The 16,439-nt window shown below is 47.2% G+C and overlaps 1 protein-coding gene across 1 annotated transcript in view; it reads left to right on the forward strand.

The window, feature by feature from the left end:
- LOC144502966 (E3 ubiquitin-protein ligase DTX1-like) overlaps positions 1-16,439 on the forward strand; it is a 294,712-nt gene that overhangs the window by 239,825 nt on the left and 38,448 nt on the right. Inside the window, exons 3-4 of the mRNA XM_078227415.1 lie at positions 4,139-4,200; positions 7,824-7,985. Coding sequence (XP_078083541.1) covers positions 4,139-4,200; positions 7,824-7,985 — 224 coding nt within the window. The remainder of the gene's footprint in view (positions 1-4,138; positions 4,201-7,823; positions 7,986-16,439) is intronic.

Consider the following 16,439-nt stretch of genomic DNA (forward strand, 5'->3'; position numbering starts at 1 on the left):
GTTCTGTGAAAGTTGCCCTTTTAAATGTTTTGCTGCACTTGGGCAGCACGGTGGCACAGTGGTTAGCACTGCTGCCTCACAATACCAGGGACCTGGGTTCAATCCCAGCCTCAGGTCACTGTCTGTGTGGAATATGCACATTCTCCCCATGTCACCATGGGTTTCCTTCGAGTGCTCCGGTTTCCCCCCACAGTCCAAAGACTGGGTTAGGTCAATTGGCCATGATAAATTGACCCTCGTGTCAGGGGGATTAGCAGAGTAAATATGTGGGGTTATGGGAATAGGGTGGGATTGTGGTTGGGGCAGACTCGATGGGCCGAATGTCCTCCTTTGTAGGGATTCTGTGATGAGTCTATGACCTGTAAATGGTCTTTTATCATGAGGCTCAGATTAAGAGAGCTTTTGATACAGAGTTGACATTCTATGAAGATGCCTTGCAGACTGTGTTCTAGAAATTCAGTGGTGCCATGCGAATGTTTCAGGTGCCTAAGCGACTACAGCTCAGGAAGCGCAGCAGCTGCTGTACGATAGAGGAACGACACTCAAAGCGGGGGTTAGGCTCTCAGCAAATCACAGGCCTTTTCTGAGACCTGCTTTGTAAATGTAGAGTGAGAATTGGTGCTGACCAGCTGCGTTTAAGAAAATGTGATCACTGCCCGCGTGGCTTAGCTGATGCTGTGTAAAAGGGACCGCAGAGGGCCACTAAGATAAAGGAATGTTCCCGGCTTCCGGTTTGCACTGGCAGACTGGACAGATCTGAAACAATGACTGGGCAGATCTTTCAAATACATCGGGTGGGATTTTCCAGCCGTTCCCACCAATGGGATCTTCCAGTCCCACCAATGGTGACTGCACCCGCCCCCGCCCCCCAGTCCCCCATCTCCCTCGCTGCAGGGAAACCTTGTTGACAGTAACCAGACTGGAAGATCCTGCCTACGGCCAATGACTGGCCACTTGGGCTGCTGCGAAACACGTCATAGGGAATGTGGCAAATCCTGGCCAATAATTGACGAAATGTCAGCGGTGACTCGGTGTGACTGGGTAGTGAGGGTTTTTTTAAGTTTTGGAACTTGTTTGAGGCTCTCTTTCTGGACAGGTTTCTCAATGCAAATCTCCCTTTGAGATCAGGAATTTATTGATTGCAGTTACCTTTGGAGATCACTGTTGATAGCTGGACTTTAAGGAAGGTTTTATTGGGCAGAGTTTTCCGGCCCTTCACGCCGGCAGGATTTTCCGGTCCCGCCGCTGTGAACAGAGATTTGGCTCAGCGCCAAATTCTCCGTCCTCGCTTACAGCGGCAGCGGGGCGTGAATGATCAGTAAGATTGCGCCCATTGCATTCATTAACATGCGTTTTAAATATATTATCATAGAATCCCTACAGAGCAGAATGAGGCCATTCAGCCCATCAGGTCTGCACCGACCACAATCCCACCCAGGCCCTATTCCTGTAACCCCACATATTTACCCTGCTAATCCCCCTGACACTAAGGGTCAATTTATCAAGGCCAATTAAACTCACACGTCTTTGGACTGTGGGGGGAAACCGCAGCCACGGGGAGAATGTGCAAACTCCACACAGACAGTGACCCAAGCCGGGAATCGAACCCAGGTCCCTGGAGCTGTGAAGCAGCAGTGCTAACCACTGAGCTACCGTGCCGCCCACAAAACTGTTACACCTTAGTTCTCAATTCCCCCATCAGAGGAACATTCTCTCAGTTCCTACCCTGTCAAGCCCTGCATGGTGGCGGAAGTGCTAACCACCGTGCCACCATGCTACCGTAATCAGCAAACGACAAAATAACCTGCATTTGTTTGAAAAAAAATTAAGTTGACAATTATATAATAGAACAGTAAAAGAGAAGGTTTGATACATCGGAAGGCATTTCATAATGTCCCTGGTTTCTGGGGGACTCCATTTTAGGTGGCACGATGCTGAACGATGTAAAGCTGAGACTTCTTATCAAAGGATTGAGCATATATCGTATGCAAGGGCGGCACGGTAGCACAGTGGTTAGCACTGCTGCTTCACAGCTCCAGGGTCCCGGGTTCGATTCCCAGCTCGGGTCACTGTCTGTGTGGAGTTTGCACATTCTCCTCGTGTCTGCGTGGGTTTCCTCCGGGTGCTCCGGTTTCCTCCCACAGTCCAAAGATGTGCGGGTTAGGTTGATTGGCCAGGTTAAAAATTGCCCCTTAGAGTCCTGGGATGTGTAGGTTAGAGGGATTAGCGGGTAAATATGTGGGAGTAAGGCCTGGGTGGGATTGTGGTCGGTGCAGACTCGATGGGCCGAATGGCCTCCTTCTGCACTGTAGGGTTTCTATGATTTCTATGATCCAAAAGCTAAAAAGGCCCATTTAAAACTGTACTCTTCATGGCCAAGTTCAATATGTTCCAATTAATAGGCTAGAAGTCAGTTCTGCTTCCTATTACAATAAACAAGGAACCTTTATCATTTGGTTTGTCTTTTAGTTACCCAGTCTGTTTGTGATTTTGATGGTCTCCTTATTAAGGGGGACCTTTTAATGCTTTTGATTTTTTTCATTCTTCCCGTACTCAGCACAGCCAGCAAGGGAAAAAATAAAGGGATGAATTTTTAGACTCTTCTGGGAGTGTGATTGGAGGTCGGTGGGCATGACTGCCAGCCTATCCAGCTGTTGCCCGCCAATCCATCCCCCCCCCCTGCCCTGCTCCACAGGCCTTTACACTGCAGCACTGGAGGCCTATTGTCAGAGGCCAGCCAGGAATTTGCAGTCAGCCTCCAGGTGCCCGGGGATGATGAGGGGCAGATTAGTGAGGGGATGGACAGTTGCCAGGCAGCAGCGCTGGAGTCCAGCGCTCTCGACAAGCCTGGGGACCATCTCTACCTGTCTGGGTTCAGCAGCAGCAAGCTCTACTGTGAAGAGAGGAAGAGAGCACCACCACCCCCCCCCCCCCCCATTTCTCACCCCAACTGACCACCTCCCAGCCAACAATGGTGGCCTAGCCTGAAAGACCTTCTCCATTTTAAGATTTAAAAACAATCGTCCTCATGCTGCCCGTAAGGACATCCTTCTGCTGCTTTCAAATTGGAAGAGGATGCTTGTTGACCCTCTCGCTCCCAGAGTCATCCACTTTCCTTAGTTTGACTGTGAACCCATTCTCTGGTCACTAACTGGCCAATTTGGGGAAGATCAGGGCTGAGTGACTGTCCCCCACATGCTTGAGCCTTTACAGCGGGACTCAGAGGCCGGCAGGGAAATCCTTCCCCAAGACCCCTCCCCGTGTGTTCAATTTACTGTGTGGCTGTCTCTGGAATTGTGTCTATAGGGATATGGGGAGTTTTCGCCTCTATTTATTGCCATACCTTACTGGTACAGATTAGAAGTGTTAGGTTTGGCACTTATTTACCAAACGATCTAAACTAGGGGATTTTCACAGTAGCTTCATTGCAGTGTTGGTGTAAGCCTACTTGTGACAATAATAAAAATTTTTTAAAAATAAACTGTTTGATTCTATCGCAGACCACAAATTATTTCTTGTATTCCGATGATGGTGATCTCTTTCATTCTGTTAGTTCAAGTGAGCAGCTTTCTCCAATGGAATTTCAAAGTTTTCCTCAAGTACTCTGATAAATGGTGTATGTCCGAATGGGTTGAGCTGTCACGGTGATCTGAGGGAAAGCAGGAGAATCTGCGAAGTGCAGCTGTGACTTTGCAGTGACCTGTTCCCTTCCCTTTTCACAGTACAGCTCATTATTACTAATCAGCCACAGTTTCAGCCTCTCCATCCAGCCCTTTGTGGCTTCGAGAAGTTTGCTCATCAGCCTCGAATAATCTCTCCGCCTGCAAGAGGTGATTAGTTCATATTTATTTGTCCGTCTGAAGTGTATCTTGATGGTTCCTTAATCGCGCCTGACGATCAACAATAGACACTAAAGTACAGGATTCAACCAATCACAGTGACAGCGCCTCAAACACTTTGAATAAATAACCAGGTAATGTGCGGCTGCAAATGTCAAATGCACAGAAGCAATTCTATTATCTTCAGGAGGCAGAGTGCTGGCGGTAGATATATGGAGATTAAATTTCTCGGCATGGCTTCATTGAATCATCACTTCTGTGATGAAGTAACCTAACATTCTCCTTTTGATTTCTTCCAGCGTTCCTGCTCTACCAGTGAAAAATCTAAATGGATCTGGTCCTGTCCACCCGGCACTCGCAGGTATGAAGCACAACGCGGCCTTCGCAATGCCAAACGGGAGAGTAGTCACCTGTAAGAGTAACGTCTGGCCCCAACACCCCTGCAGGAGTGAAACTATATGATCTGAAATCTGTGCACACACTATTCAGTCCTTTATTGTATTGACTCCCCTCTTTGTCAGTCCAGGAATTCGATTGCCGATACCACTCTGCTAACTATCACCATTGTCTTATCACCATTGTGTGCCACTTTCTAATTTCTGGATGAGTGGTGTTGGAAAATCGACACAGTTGTTGGCACTGCTGCCTCACGGCGCCAGGGACACGAGCTCAATTCTGGCCTCGGGTGACGGTCTGTGTGGAGTTTGCACATTCTCCCCATGTCTGCGTGGGTTTCCTCCGGGTGCTCCGGATTCCTCCCACGGTCCCAAGATGCGCAGGTTAGGTGCATGGGCCATGCTTAATTGCCCCTTAGTATCCAAAAATGTTTGGGTTAGGGGGATTAGTGGGGAAAATATGTAGGATTACAGGGATACAGCCTGGGTAAGATGCTCTGTCAGAGAGTTGGTGCAAATCTGATGGGCCGAATGGCCTCCTTCTTCACCGTAGGGATTCCATGACACTCCAAATGTCTCTCCAGTGGATCAGAAAAATAAATTTTCTGGAACGCAACTTGCACCTTCAGGTGACTAAAGCTGAGAATGTCGAGATGTCGTTCCTATCATCAGTTAAGATGAAAACAGGATACATTTTTTAATTTATGGGATGTGGACTTCGCTGGCGAGGCCAACATTTATTGCCGATCCCTAGTTGCCCTTCAGAAGGTGGTGGTGAGCTGCTTTCTTGAGCTGCCACGGTCCCTATTACTTGGTAATGGTAACGCATCCAGAGCTGCCCCATCACTGGTTGAATTTCACAACCACAGAAATTTCAACAGACCATTGGGCTACAATTTATCATTTTCTGTCACTCTGTTCCTTAACCGCTTGCAGTAATTTTGATCATTATAGCTGGAAAACAAAAACTAAAGGGTTTCAATCATAGGTTATTGGTGGCATGAGTTGGGTTCTGTTTGGGTCACTCTTGCCTGTTATGATTATAAGCTCATAAGAAAGAGGAGCAGGTTTGGGCCTTTTGGCTCATTGAGCCTGCTCCACCATTCAATAAAATCATTGCTGATCTGATTGTGGCTTTTACTTCACTTTCCTGCCTTCCCTCCATGACCCTTTCATAGAATCATGGAATCCTACAGTGTACAAAGGGGCCATTCGGCCCATCGAGTCTGCACCAACAACAATCCCAACCAGGCCCTATCCCCATAACCCCATGCATTTACCCTAGCCGGTCCCCCTGATACTAAGGGGCAATTTAGCATGGCCAATGCACCTAATCCGCACATCTTTGGACTATGGGAGGAAACTGGAGCACCCACGCAGACATGGGGAGAATGTGCAGACTCCACACAGGCAGTGACCCGAGCTGGGAATCAAACCCGGGTTCTTGACGCTTTGAGACAGCAGTGCTAACCACTGTGCCACCATGCCACCCCATCCTTTGTGAATCAAAATTCTATCAAACTCAGCCTGGAATAAACTCAGTGATCACTGGATAGAGAATTCCAATGACTAATGGCCCTCTGGAAGAAGACATTCCTCTTCACCTCCATCTTAAATAGGAGACCTCTTATTTTTAAACTGTTACACCTTAGTTCTCAATTCCCTCATCAGAGGAAACATTCTCTCAGTTCCTACCCTGTCAAGCCCTGCTCAGAATTTTATATCTTTCAATAAGATCACCTCTCATTCTCTAAACTTTGAGTAAAGACCCAAGCTGCTCAATCTTTCCCCGTGAGACAGCCTCTTCACCTGAGGAATCTGCGCAGTGAACATTTTTGGAACTGCTTCCAATGCAAGTATATTCCTCCCTAATTAAGGAAAGCAGAACTATACACTGTATTCTGGAGGTGGTCTCACCAATGTCCTGTAGTTGGAGCAAGACTTTCCTACTTTTATACTCCATCCTCACCGCAATAAAGATTAACATTTCATTTGCCCTCCTAGTTACCTACTGACCCTGCGTTAAACGTTTTGTGATTCATAGAATCATAGAATCCCTACAGTACAGAAGGAGGCCATTCAGCCCATCGGGTCTGCATCGACGCTCTGACATAGTGTCTTATCCAGGCCCTGTCCTCCGCCCAATGCCTGTAAGCCCGCACATTCACCCTGACTAATCCATCCAAGCTACACATCTTGAGGCACCAATGGGTAATTTAGCATGGCCAATCCACCTAACCTGCACATCTTTGGACTGTGGGAGGAAACCGGAACAGCCGGAGGAAATCTACGCAGACACGGGGAGAACGTGCAAATTCCACACAGACAGTCATCCAAGGCCGGAATTGAACCCGGGTTCCTGACGCTGTGAGGCAGTAGTTCTAACCACTGTGCCACCATGCTGGCCCACAAACAGCAAAGGGCTCGTATGGGATATGAACCTGGGACATCTCGCAGACTATTGAATTATAACACCCGAAGTGAGACACTCAGGTCCCTCTGTACTGCAAACTCACACTTCTCAACCAGCCTCAAGAGCAATACTTGTAGGCTGCTTAACATGAAGTAGAAGGGTGGGGGGTGGTGGGGGGGGGCATTGGTGGGGTGGGGGCATTGTTTCTTGGCTATGGACATGCACTTTCCGAAGGAATTACTAGATATTAATCAACAGCAGGAACCCTGGCCGATGTTGTCTGGCACTTGGCTTGAGATTAAATAACTCAGCACCGATTAAGGATAAAACAAAGGAGCTTCTCCACAGCTTAGTATCACATGACAAAACCATTGCGCCATAGGGGAAGCGCAAGCACGTGCTAATGTGCAGGAACAGAATTACAAAGCTATTTCAGGTGCTTGTGTCTGACAGTACATCACTATATTCTTACACTCAGCCCAAATTTGGGTGGCACGGTGGCAGTGGTTAGCACTGCTGCCTCACAGCACCAGGGATCCGGGTTCAATTCCTGGCTTGGGTCACTGTCTGTGCGGAGTCTGCATGTTCTCCCCGTGTCTGCGTGAGTTTCCTCCGGATGCTCCGGTTTCATCCCACAGTCCGAAAGCCACGCTAAATTCTCCCTCAGTGTACTCGAACAGGTGTCGGAGTGCGGAAACTAGGGGATTTTCACAGTAACTTCATTGCAGTGTTAATGTAAGCCTACTTGTGACACTAATGAATAAACTTCAAAAAGAACTTTAGACTTCAAAAAATTTTCATTCAGGATGTGTGACTGACGGGCAAATTAAGCAAAAACCTATTCGCTATCTACAAAAGATAAACTTTGACTGTCAATGACTATTATCTTCACTGTTAAGAAAGGATTTTAATAGTTAGATCCGAAGTCTGGAATGGGTAGAAGCCGGCACAAGGGCGCAAGTGGAATGACAGAACAAAATAGAGATGGGAAAATAATTGCCTTTAAAAAGCTTAGTGTGGTAGATTAGGAGACCCCACAGGAAATCTCGGACTGTAATATCCCTGCGGTGTAACTCCTTACATTATATTAAAATGCGTTCCAAGGAGCGATGATATTTACGATTTGCAGCGAGGCTGATTTAAACTCTAAATGATCTCCATTTGTATTGGACCCAGGAATGACGGGGATTCTGATGTGCGCAGCAGGACTCCCAGTGTGCCTGACCCGGGCCCCCAAACCCATTCTCCATCCACCACCGGTCAACAAGAGTGAAATCAAACCCGTCCCTGGGATCTCTGGTATCTGCAGAAAGACTAAGAAGAAGCATTTAAAGAAAGGTAGGTGTACTAATTGTAACTGCAACCTGAAACCTGCCAACCTGCCCCTCCTCCCCACCCCCCCCCCCCCCCCCTTTAATAATACATAGCTGTTGAGCTGTACATTTATTGTAGAATGATGCCTTTAAGGTTCACCAGGTTGATACCGGAGATGAGGGGTTTGGATTATGAGGAGAGGCTGAGGAGATTGGGTTTGTACTCGTTGGAGTTTAGAAGGATGAGGGGGGATCTTATGGAGACTTATAAGATAATGCGGGGGCTGGATAGAGTGGAGGCGGAGAGATTCTTTCCACTTAGTAAGGAAGTTAAAACTAGAGGACACAGCCTCAAAATAAAGGGGGGTCGGTTTAAGACAGAGTTGAGGAGGAACTTCTTCTCCCAGAGGGTGGTGAATCTCTGGAATTCTCTGCCCACTGAGGTGGTGGAGGCTACCTCGCTGAATATGTTTAAAGCGCGGATGGATGGATTCCTGATCGGTAAGCGAATTAAGGGTTATGGGGATCAGGCGGGTAAGTGGTACTGATCCACGTCAGATCAGCCATGATCTTATTGAATGGCGGGGCAGGCTCGAGGGGCTAGATGGCCTACTCCTGCTCCTATTTCTTATGTTCTTATGTAATATACACTATATGTTAATGCTTGATCCAAGTCTTATTACAAACCCAGGGCTGTCTTGCATTTCCCCATGAGCACACAATTCAGCTTCCTTGTTCTTACACAACAAAATGGTGATTCCTTAACCAGGGCAAGAAAAGGGAAGCCTCATTGTCTTAAATCTTTCAAAAGCAGTCTATACCAAGGAGATGTTTTGTCCATTTCTGTCCCTGTTTCAGATACTTGTGTTTAATTACTGATGATACACAGTGAGGAGCTGTTTAAACCTCGCAGTGTAAGGGGAACTGAATTAAAGGAACACTGCTGGAAAAGACATGACCACCCGGCAGAGCTGATTAATGACGCTGTCTCTCCTCTTGTTAATTCAGCTCCTTTGCACTCTCAGATTCAGTAAATGCTCCAGGATTCGTCCCCTGACGATTTCAGCGCTGCCATTTATTCTCGAATATCAACCCAAATAAGGAGAAACCTTCGAAAACCATTTGAAAGTGATATTTTGAAACCGGCAGTTGACCTGTAAATGAAACTTCATTTATGAAGCTCACAGAGCATCTCACTTCATTCCATTATCACAAAGGGGATTGAGGAGAGAACTCTGTTCGAATGGAGTGTTCATGGAACACACTGAATACTGGGTGACGCTAAATCGGGAGACCTGTGAACTCTGTATTCTCAGATAGCAATCTGTTTCTCCACTTCCACTCATTTCATCTTCCCTCTTACAGTTCACTCACACTTCCCCGTATCCTGCACACCCACCCCATCCTGTACCCTACACTCTCACCCCCCCATACCCTCCACACCCACCCCCCCGTACCCTCCACACCCACCCCCTGCTATACCCTACACTCTCACCCCCCTGCTGTACCCTACACTCTCACCCCCCGGCAATACCCTACACTCTCACCCCCCGGCAATACCCTACACTCTCACCCCCCCCGCTATACCCCACACTCTCACCCCCCTGCTATACCCTACACTCTCACCCCCCCCACTATACCCTACACTCTCACCCCCCCTGCTGTACCCTACACTCTCACCCCCCCGCTATACCCTACACTCTCACCCCCACTGCTATACCCTACACTCTCACCCCCCCCTGCTGCACCCTACACTCTGACCCCCCCTGCTATACCCTACACTCTCACCTGTTAAGCCTCTCAGTTGCAGTCCAGTAATAAAAGGTGATGCAAGTCCAGCTTCTTCACAAACTCACTTTATTCTCTTTTACAACTCCATACACACGCCCAATGCCCAGTGCCACCTGTAACTCCTTTATATATCCCAGTGAGTACTATTGAACAATCAACATACAAATTAGGTCTAAAATGGAAGGTTGCAGTTAACCCATTCTCAGCATCACTACCCCCCTCTACCCTATACTCTATACTCTCACCACCCTCCCCCTGTATTATTACCCTCCTCCTCACCCCCTCCCACCATACCCTGCACTCTCACCAGCGCCTCCCACCCCCCCCTCACCATGTATTGTCACCCCCTCCCCTGGTCCCTGCCCTTTGACCTCTCCCTCTGGACCCTGCGCTTTCATGATCACATGATTTTGTTTTCACTTTCCAACTTGAGGATTTTATTCGCTGCGAATTGTGCGCCATTCCCAGGGAGGGGGGCGGTTCCAGCTGTTCCCAACCCGGGACCGGAAATTCCCACCGAGGTCAATAGACCTGTCAATGGTGGGTGAAATTGTCTGTTCCGTCCGCGCCGGTTCCCATGGAGAGCGGGTGGGACAGATTTATCTCCTCGTAAATCAGCAGTTGGGAGTTTGCGTTATGTATCAGTACCATACACGTAAAATATATAAATTCTTATTGCGACAATGTACGGAATTCAGTTTGATTCTGTTTTCCCGAATGTTTAGTCGTACGGCAACACTCCAAACAAACGCTAAATCTGCTTGACGTAATTGGCCTTCCAGGAATGTCTTGTGATTATCAAGTTACTCGGAGTGATGTCCTGTTCTCCCAGCGCTATTAAAGCCTGAATTCTGAAAATGTATTAACTTAGTGCTAATGAGTACAAAATTGGTATGAAGCCTCCCTTGGGGACTGAAAGGAATTAAAAGGCTTCACTATGTCAGATTGCTACACAGAATCTGTGTGTTACCCTTGACCATTGCAACTGCCTTTTATTAAATTAGAATTTAAAATGGAAATTAAATCTTTTTCAATCTGCTAAACATTAAGGCTGGAGCTCTCCCACCTCGCCCGCCATGGGATTGGAGCGGGCGAGGGTCCGACAGTGGATATCTCCATTGACCTCGAGTGGGAATGTCCGGTCTCGCTCGAACAGAGGCTGCAAAATCCCACCCCAAGCAGTCAATGTATCTTTGTTTGTTGCCATTAATTTGCGTAGTTTTGAATTCTGCGACTCAGTGTGCCCGCTCTCCCTCTTATCGAATTGCAAAGGATCACAATGTAAACAGCAGGGTGCTGATTGGTTGATGAGTCTACTCTGATTGGCCAAGACAATTGGGTGGAATTCTCCCAAGCCCCCGCCGGCGGGTTTGATGGCAGCGATTGGGGGAGAAAATGGCGGGAGGCCCAGAAATCATGTTCAGGCCGGCGTGAATTTGCAGCAGAATCTTACACTGGTGCCCACCACGGTGAGTCGGAAAACCTGCCAGCGACCGGAGTGAACCCCATTAGCATCCCATTAATGGATGCGGATGAAAACCTGTCACCCCCTCGGCAACACCGGATTGTCCACAGCACTGGTGGGAAAACACATTTGGAACAATGTGGCATGTAGATGTTAGGACTCAGCTGAACGATGCCTGGAGCTGCCTCCGGAATTCAGGATAGAGGCCGCCCACAACCCTGGACCCTGGAACGTCGGAGTAGTGGGTCAGTGGAGCAAGTGGACCTTCCAGTCTCAGTGTCTTGGCAGGTCGCAATCTTCGAATCTCGGAATGTTCTTGGAGACCCATCTTTGTTCTCAGGAGGTCTACCATCCCGCCTCAGGGCACTCCCGGACAGAAGGTCCACCAGGTGGGTCAATGATGTTGGCTGCCATTTCAACATTGCGCTCGGACATGATGGCAAATTATACACCATCCAGGCCTGCCCCACCACTGAATACAGCAGGAAATACTTGGGTGCATAAATATTGGGGTAGTGACTGGAAGATTTGCCGTGTTTTGCGCTGGCCGCCGCAGCAGGAAACACTCCACATTCCTGATCCCCGTCTCAAAATGGAAGAGTTCTGCCCATTGCCATTGAGGAAGCAACTGGTCTTCCCAAGTTCCCTGGAGGTTCGATATATCCGACTGTTCCCTGTTCTTAGCTGTGATGTTGCCAGGTGCTTTGCCAGTGTTCACTGTTGAAGCTAATCCATGAATCAAGGCAACTTGGGTGAGATGGCCAAGGCATATTGATGGAAACCTAAACGAAGCAAGCACTAACGGAGGGAGGTATGATGCTTCCAGCAGAACTAAACTCGGCTGGTTTAATTACTGAGCTTCCAATTGGTCACATTCTAAACATAGGGATTGCAAGCCTGCTCAGCACTGTCAATAGATTAATCGCATGTAAATCTAGAAAGTGGATCTTTTACAAAACACTCAACGCTACACAGCCCTTCACTAATCAGCTCTCCGTACTAGAAGGAGGATTTCTTTCAAAAAAAAGTATTAAGACTACAAAGAATCTGGCTCAAATTAATAGAATCATCGAATCATAGAATCCCTACAGTGCAGATGGAGGCCATTTGGCCCATCGAATCCGCACCGACAACAATCCCACCCAGGCCCTATCCCTGCAACCCCACACATCCACCCTGCCAACCCCTCTAATCTATGCATCCCAGGACACTAAGGGGCAAGTGAGCATGGCCAATCAACCTAACCTGCACATCTTTGGACCGTGGGAGGAAACCGGAGCACCCGGAGGAAACCCACGCAGACATGGGGAGAATGTGCAAACTCCACATAGACAGTCACCCAAGCCGGGGATCGAATCCAGGTCCCTGGCGCTGAGGCAGCAGTGCTAACCACTGTGCCACCGTGCCGCTCCTAGATTCTTTGATTTTTCTCAGAAATATAATTGGGGCAGTGTACAGGAAAGTGGAGAGAAACAACCAAGGTACGTTTTTAGAGCCATCCATTAGACGTTTGTTGCATTTGACTGGTAAACATTTTTCAATATTCTACGAGCAACATGCATGCACCCAGGAGACTGACCTCTGAGAAATGTAAGCTCCACTTAGTAACAACCAAATAGATTTAAGCAACGTACGGAATGAAATCTGCAGCTTGTTCATTACAGTAATGGTTCCCTGAGGCTGTGCTGGAAAATGCCCAAACCTTCAGTAATACATTCTCTCATTGATGGCAATCAGCAGCGCACTCACTGTGGACAGGTCAGCGGTCCACACACTGCTATTTCTCCCCCAACTCCTTGCTCTTCATTGAACGGTGGACCCATTTTACAATTTATCGCCCTGTACTGTCAACTTGTCGTTTCCCGTGGGTTCCGAAGACATTGTTGTGAGAACCCGTTTCCCATTTTAACGACCGTGGTGTGCATTGCAGTTTTGCCCCTTTTAGGTTGCTTAAGTGTTTGTACTTTAAGAACTTGTAGCATAGAGAGTTTTACAGCATGGAAAGAGGCACGTCAGCCCATCGTGTCCACACCAGCCATCAAACACTTATCCATTCTAATCCCATTTTCCAGCACTTAGCCCGTCGCCTTGTACGCAATGGCATTGCAAATACTCATCTCAATACTTCTTAAATGTTGTGAGGGTTCCTGTCTCTACCGCCTTTTCAGGCAGTGCGTTCCAGATCCCCACCACCCTCAGGGTGAAAAGATTTTTCCTCACATCTCCTACAAACCTCCCGCCCCTTAACTTAAACCTATGCGCCTGTTTATTGACCCCTCTGCTAAGGGGGAAAGTTCCTTCCTATCCACCCTACCTGCACCCCTCATCATTTTATACACCTCAATTAGGTCCCCCCTCAGCCTTCTTTGCTTCAAGGAAAACAACCTCAGCCTGTCCAGTCTCTCCTGATAGCTGAAAACTCCAGTTCAGGCAACATCCTGGCGAATCTCCTCTGCACCCTGTCTAGTGCAATCATATCCTTCCTACTATAGTGTGGTGACCAGAACTGCACACAGTACTCCAGCTGTGGCTTAACCAGCTCCATCATCAGCTCCATATCCTTATATTCAGTGCCTCAGTTAATAAAGGCAAGTATTCTATATGCCTTCTTAACCACCTTATCTTCCTGTCCTGCTGTCTTCAGAGATCTATGGACATGCACACCAATGACCCTCTGATCCTTTGTACTTCTTAAGGTCCGACCAATCATTATATATATTCCCTTACCTTGTTCGTCCTCCCAAAATGCATTACTTCACAGTTTTCAGGGTAAAATTCCATTGGCCACTGTTCTGTCTATCTAACCAGCCCATCTATATCCTCCCTTCATCTAAGGCTTTGCTCCTCACTATTTACCACACCACCAATTTTCGTATCACCTGTAGACTTACTTATTGTACCTCCTACATTCATGTCCAGATAATTAATGGATACTACAAACAACAAGGGAGCCAGCACCGATCCCTGTAGAACACCACTGGACACAGGCTTCCAGTTACAAAAACAACCTATGACCATCACCTCCTGCCTCAAAGCCAATTTTGGATCCAGTTTGCCAAATTACTCTGGATCCCATGGGCTCTTACCTTCTTCATCAGCCTCCCATGTGGGACCTTGTTGGAACCATGTGCTGGCTTTTGGGCTGTTTGCCATTTTACATTTTATGTAATGGACACACATGTCTACCTTACCTCCAGCTGCATTTTGAAACATACAAGTGACCTTTGGTATGATCTTTGGCCAGACCCCCATGTTATGATAAGATCAGTTAGGGACCAATAACATTTTCTTTAAACTAGACAAATTTTGAGATTCAAGACGTTTGCTAAGAGAATGAAGCCACAAGATTCCACTGGTTTTAAACAAACAAAAATAAACTTTACTATACACAATCAGAAAGATAAAACAATCTATCTTATGCTCTAACATTCAGGATTAATATGAAGTACTTCTGAATTTAATAGGCAAACTGTGGCCGGACACACCACACTATACGATGAATGACAGATGCAACCAAAACAGATTTCATGGATTTCTCAACAGCCCACTCCATCATACCGAGAGTCAACCAATTTCATCGAGACCAAGAGTTTCCAATCTTCGCCTTCGAAGATCTTGCCTCAGGATTCTCTCCAAGAGGTGCTCCAACTCGGACAGCTTCAACAATGGCCCACCTTGCAGGGTTTTAGTCTCACCTTCCACGATTATGTTCCCCTGGATTCCCAAATACACTCACGCATCGACTAACAAACACAATTCCAGCTCTTCAACCATGCTAAGCAGAACACTGCGGCTCCACAGAGAGTAGCTTTGCCCCAATGGCCCACAGTATGAAGTCACCAAACTTTGGCTGCCTTGTTGGAACAAGCTTCTCTTTTGCCCTCTTCGACTGCCAGAGACTTTCCTGAGCCCACTTCAGTGAAAGTCTGTGCCCTGCAACCCCTTTCTCTAATTGGAGTCTTTCTCTCTGCTCCTCTCTTTCTCTTGGCTGGGACCTCTCTCTGTCCCTTCTTCCTTGTCCCTCTTTCTGGGACATCTGCTTATTATGGCGCTCTGCACCCTTTTTCTTCCTACACACAGGATCTGCCCTTGGCCTGTAAAAATGCAGGACTACCCATGTGCAGCCTGCTCCTGGCCTCAGCATGCGCAGGAAGCCAGAGGTCCACCGGGAAATGGGATTCCTGACCTCGGCACTCAGCAAGGGAAGCATGGGTTTTAAATTTCGGCTTCATTTTCTGCCTCTCCTAATGTCAGGAAGACTAGACACTCAAGCCAGAAGTGCAAAAATCATATTGTTACCTTGTACAGACAGAGTGTTGAGCTTAAGGGCAACCAGTGACTTGTTAAAAGTCACTCATGGCAAGAGTGCTGCCTTTGGAAGAACCTAAAGAAATCTTCTGCAAAGGTGTTCCTGCTTCAGTCCACTCACCTGATGAAGGAGCAGCGCTCCGAAATTATTGGACTTTAACCTGTGCCACCTCAGTCCAACATCTCCACACACTGCTTCTATTGGAAATGGCAGCGTTCCCTCATTTATTGTACAGTGTTCCTCCTAAAGTTAGGACTGTCTTTGATGACAACAATGTGATATAAAGGGAGGGTAACTCAGGTTCTCTTGCCTGCAATCCCTCAGCAATATACCCTGGATTTTTGTTCCTAGATTTTAAGAATTCAATCGAAAAGTCTGGATTTTCACATTTCACCTCTCCGTTAGATAATTGCTAACTCACGAATCATTTGGCACATGTGCTGTTGGCTGAAATACTTTAGCTATCGGGATTTAATAGACAATTTGGCTTCTTGTCAAGAATCTCTCCTGTCCTTGAGTTTTAAGTAAATAGTAATTACTTTCGGTATTATAAACAAGTGATAATTACACACCAATTCCTCATTCATTATTTCTACGATCTGCTGGCTTCTTTTTTCTCCAGTTTATTAATGTCACCGGCGAGATTTGAGCCACAGTTTGCTATGAAAGTAACAGTGGGGTTAATGGCACACACGCAACGCTGCACAAATGGCACAGCAAGTTTATGCAAAGGGCACAAGCCAGGATAAACGGGGACATCTAAAAGTTTCATCCCACATTATGCCACCTCACGATTTGTTTGGCGAAAACAGCATTTCAATGTTACTGTCTGCCTCACCGTCTAGTATCTCGAAATTGCTGTATCAGCTTGGTAAACACAAACTACACTCACCACAGAAAGTTAAGTCTTGTCC

The sequence above is a fragment of the Mustelus asterias genome, chromosome 13 (assembly GCF_964213995.1).
Source record: "Mustelus asterias chromosome 13, sMusAst1.hap1.1, whole genome shotgun sequence".
In the NCBI taxonomy this organism is placed as follows: domain Eukaryota; kingdom Metazoa; phylum Chordata; class Chondrichthyes; order Carcharhiniformes; family Triakidae; genus Mustelus; species Mustelus asterias.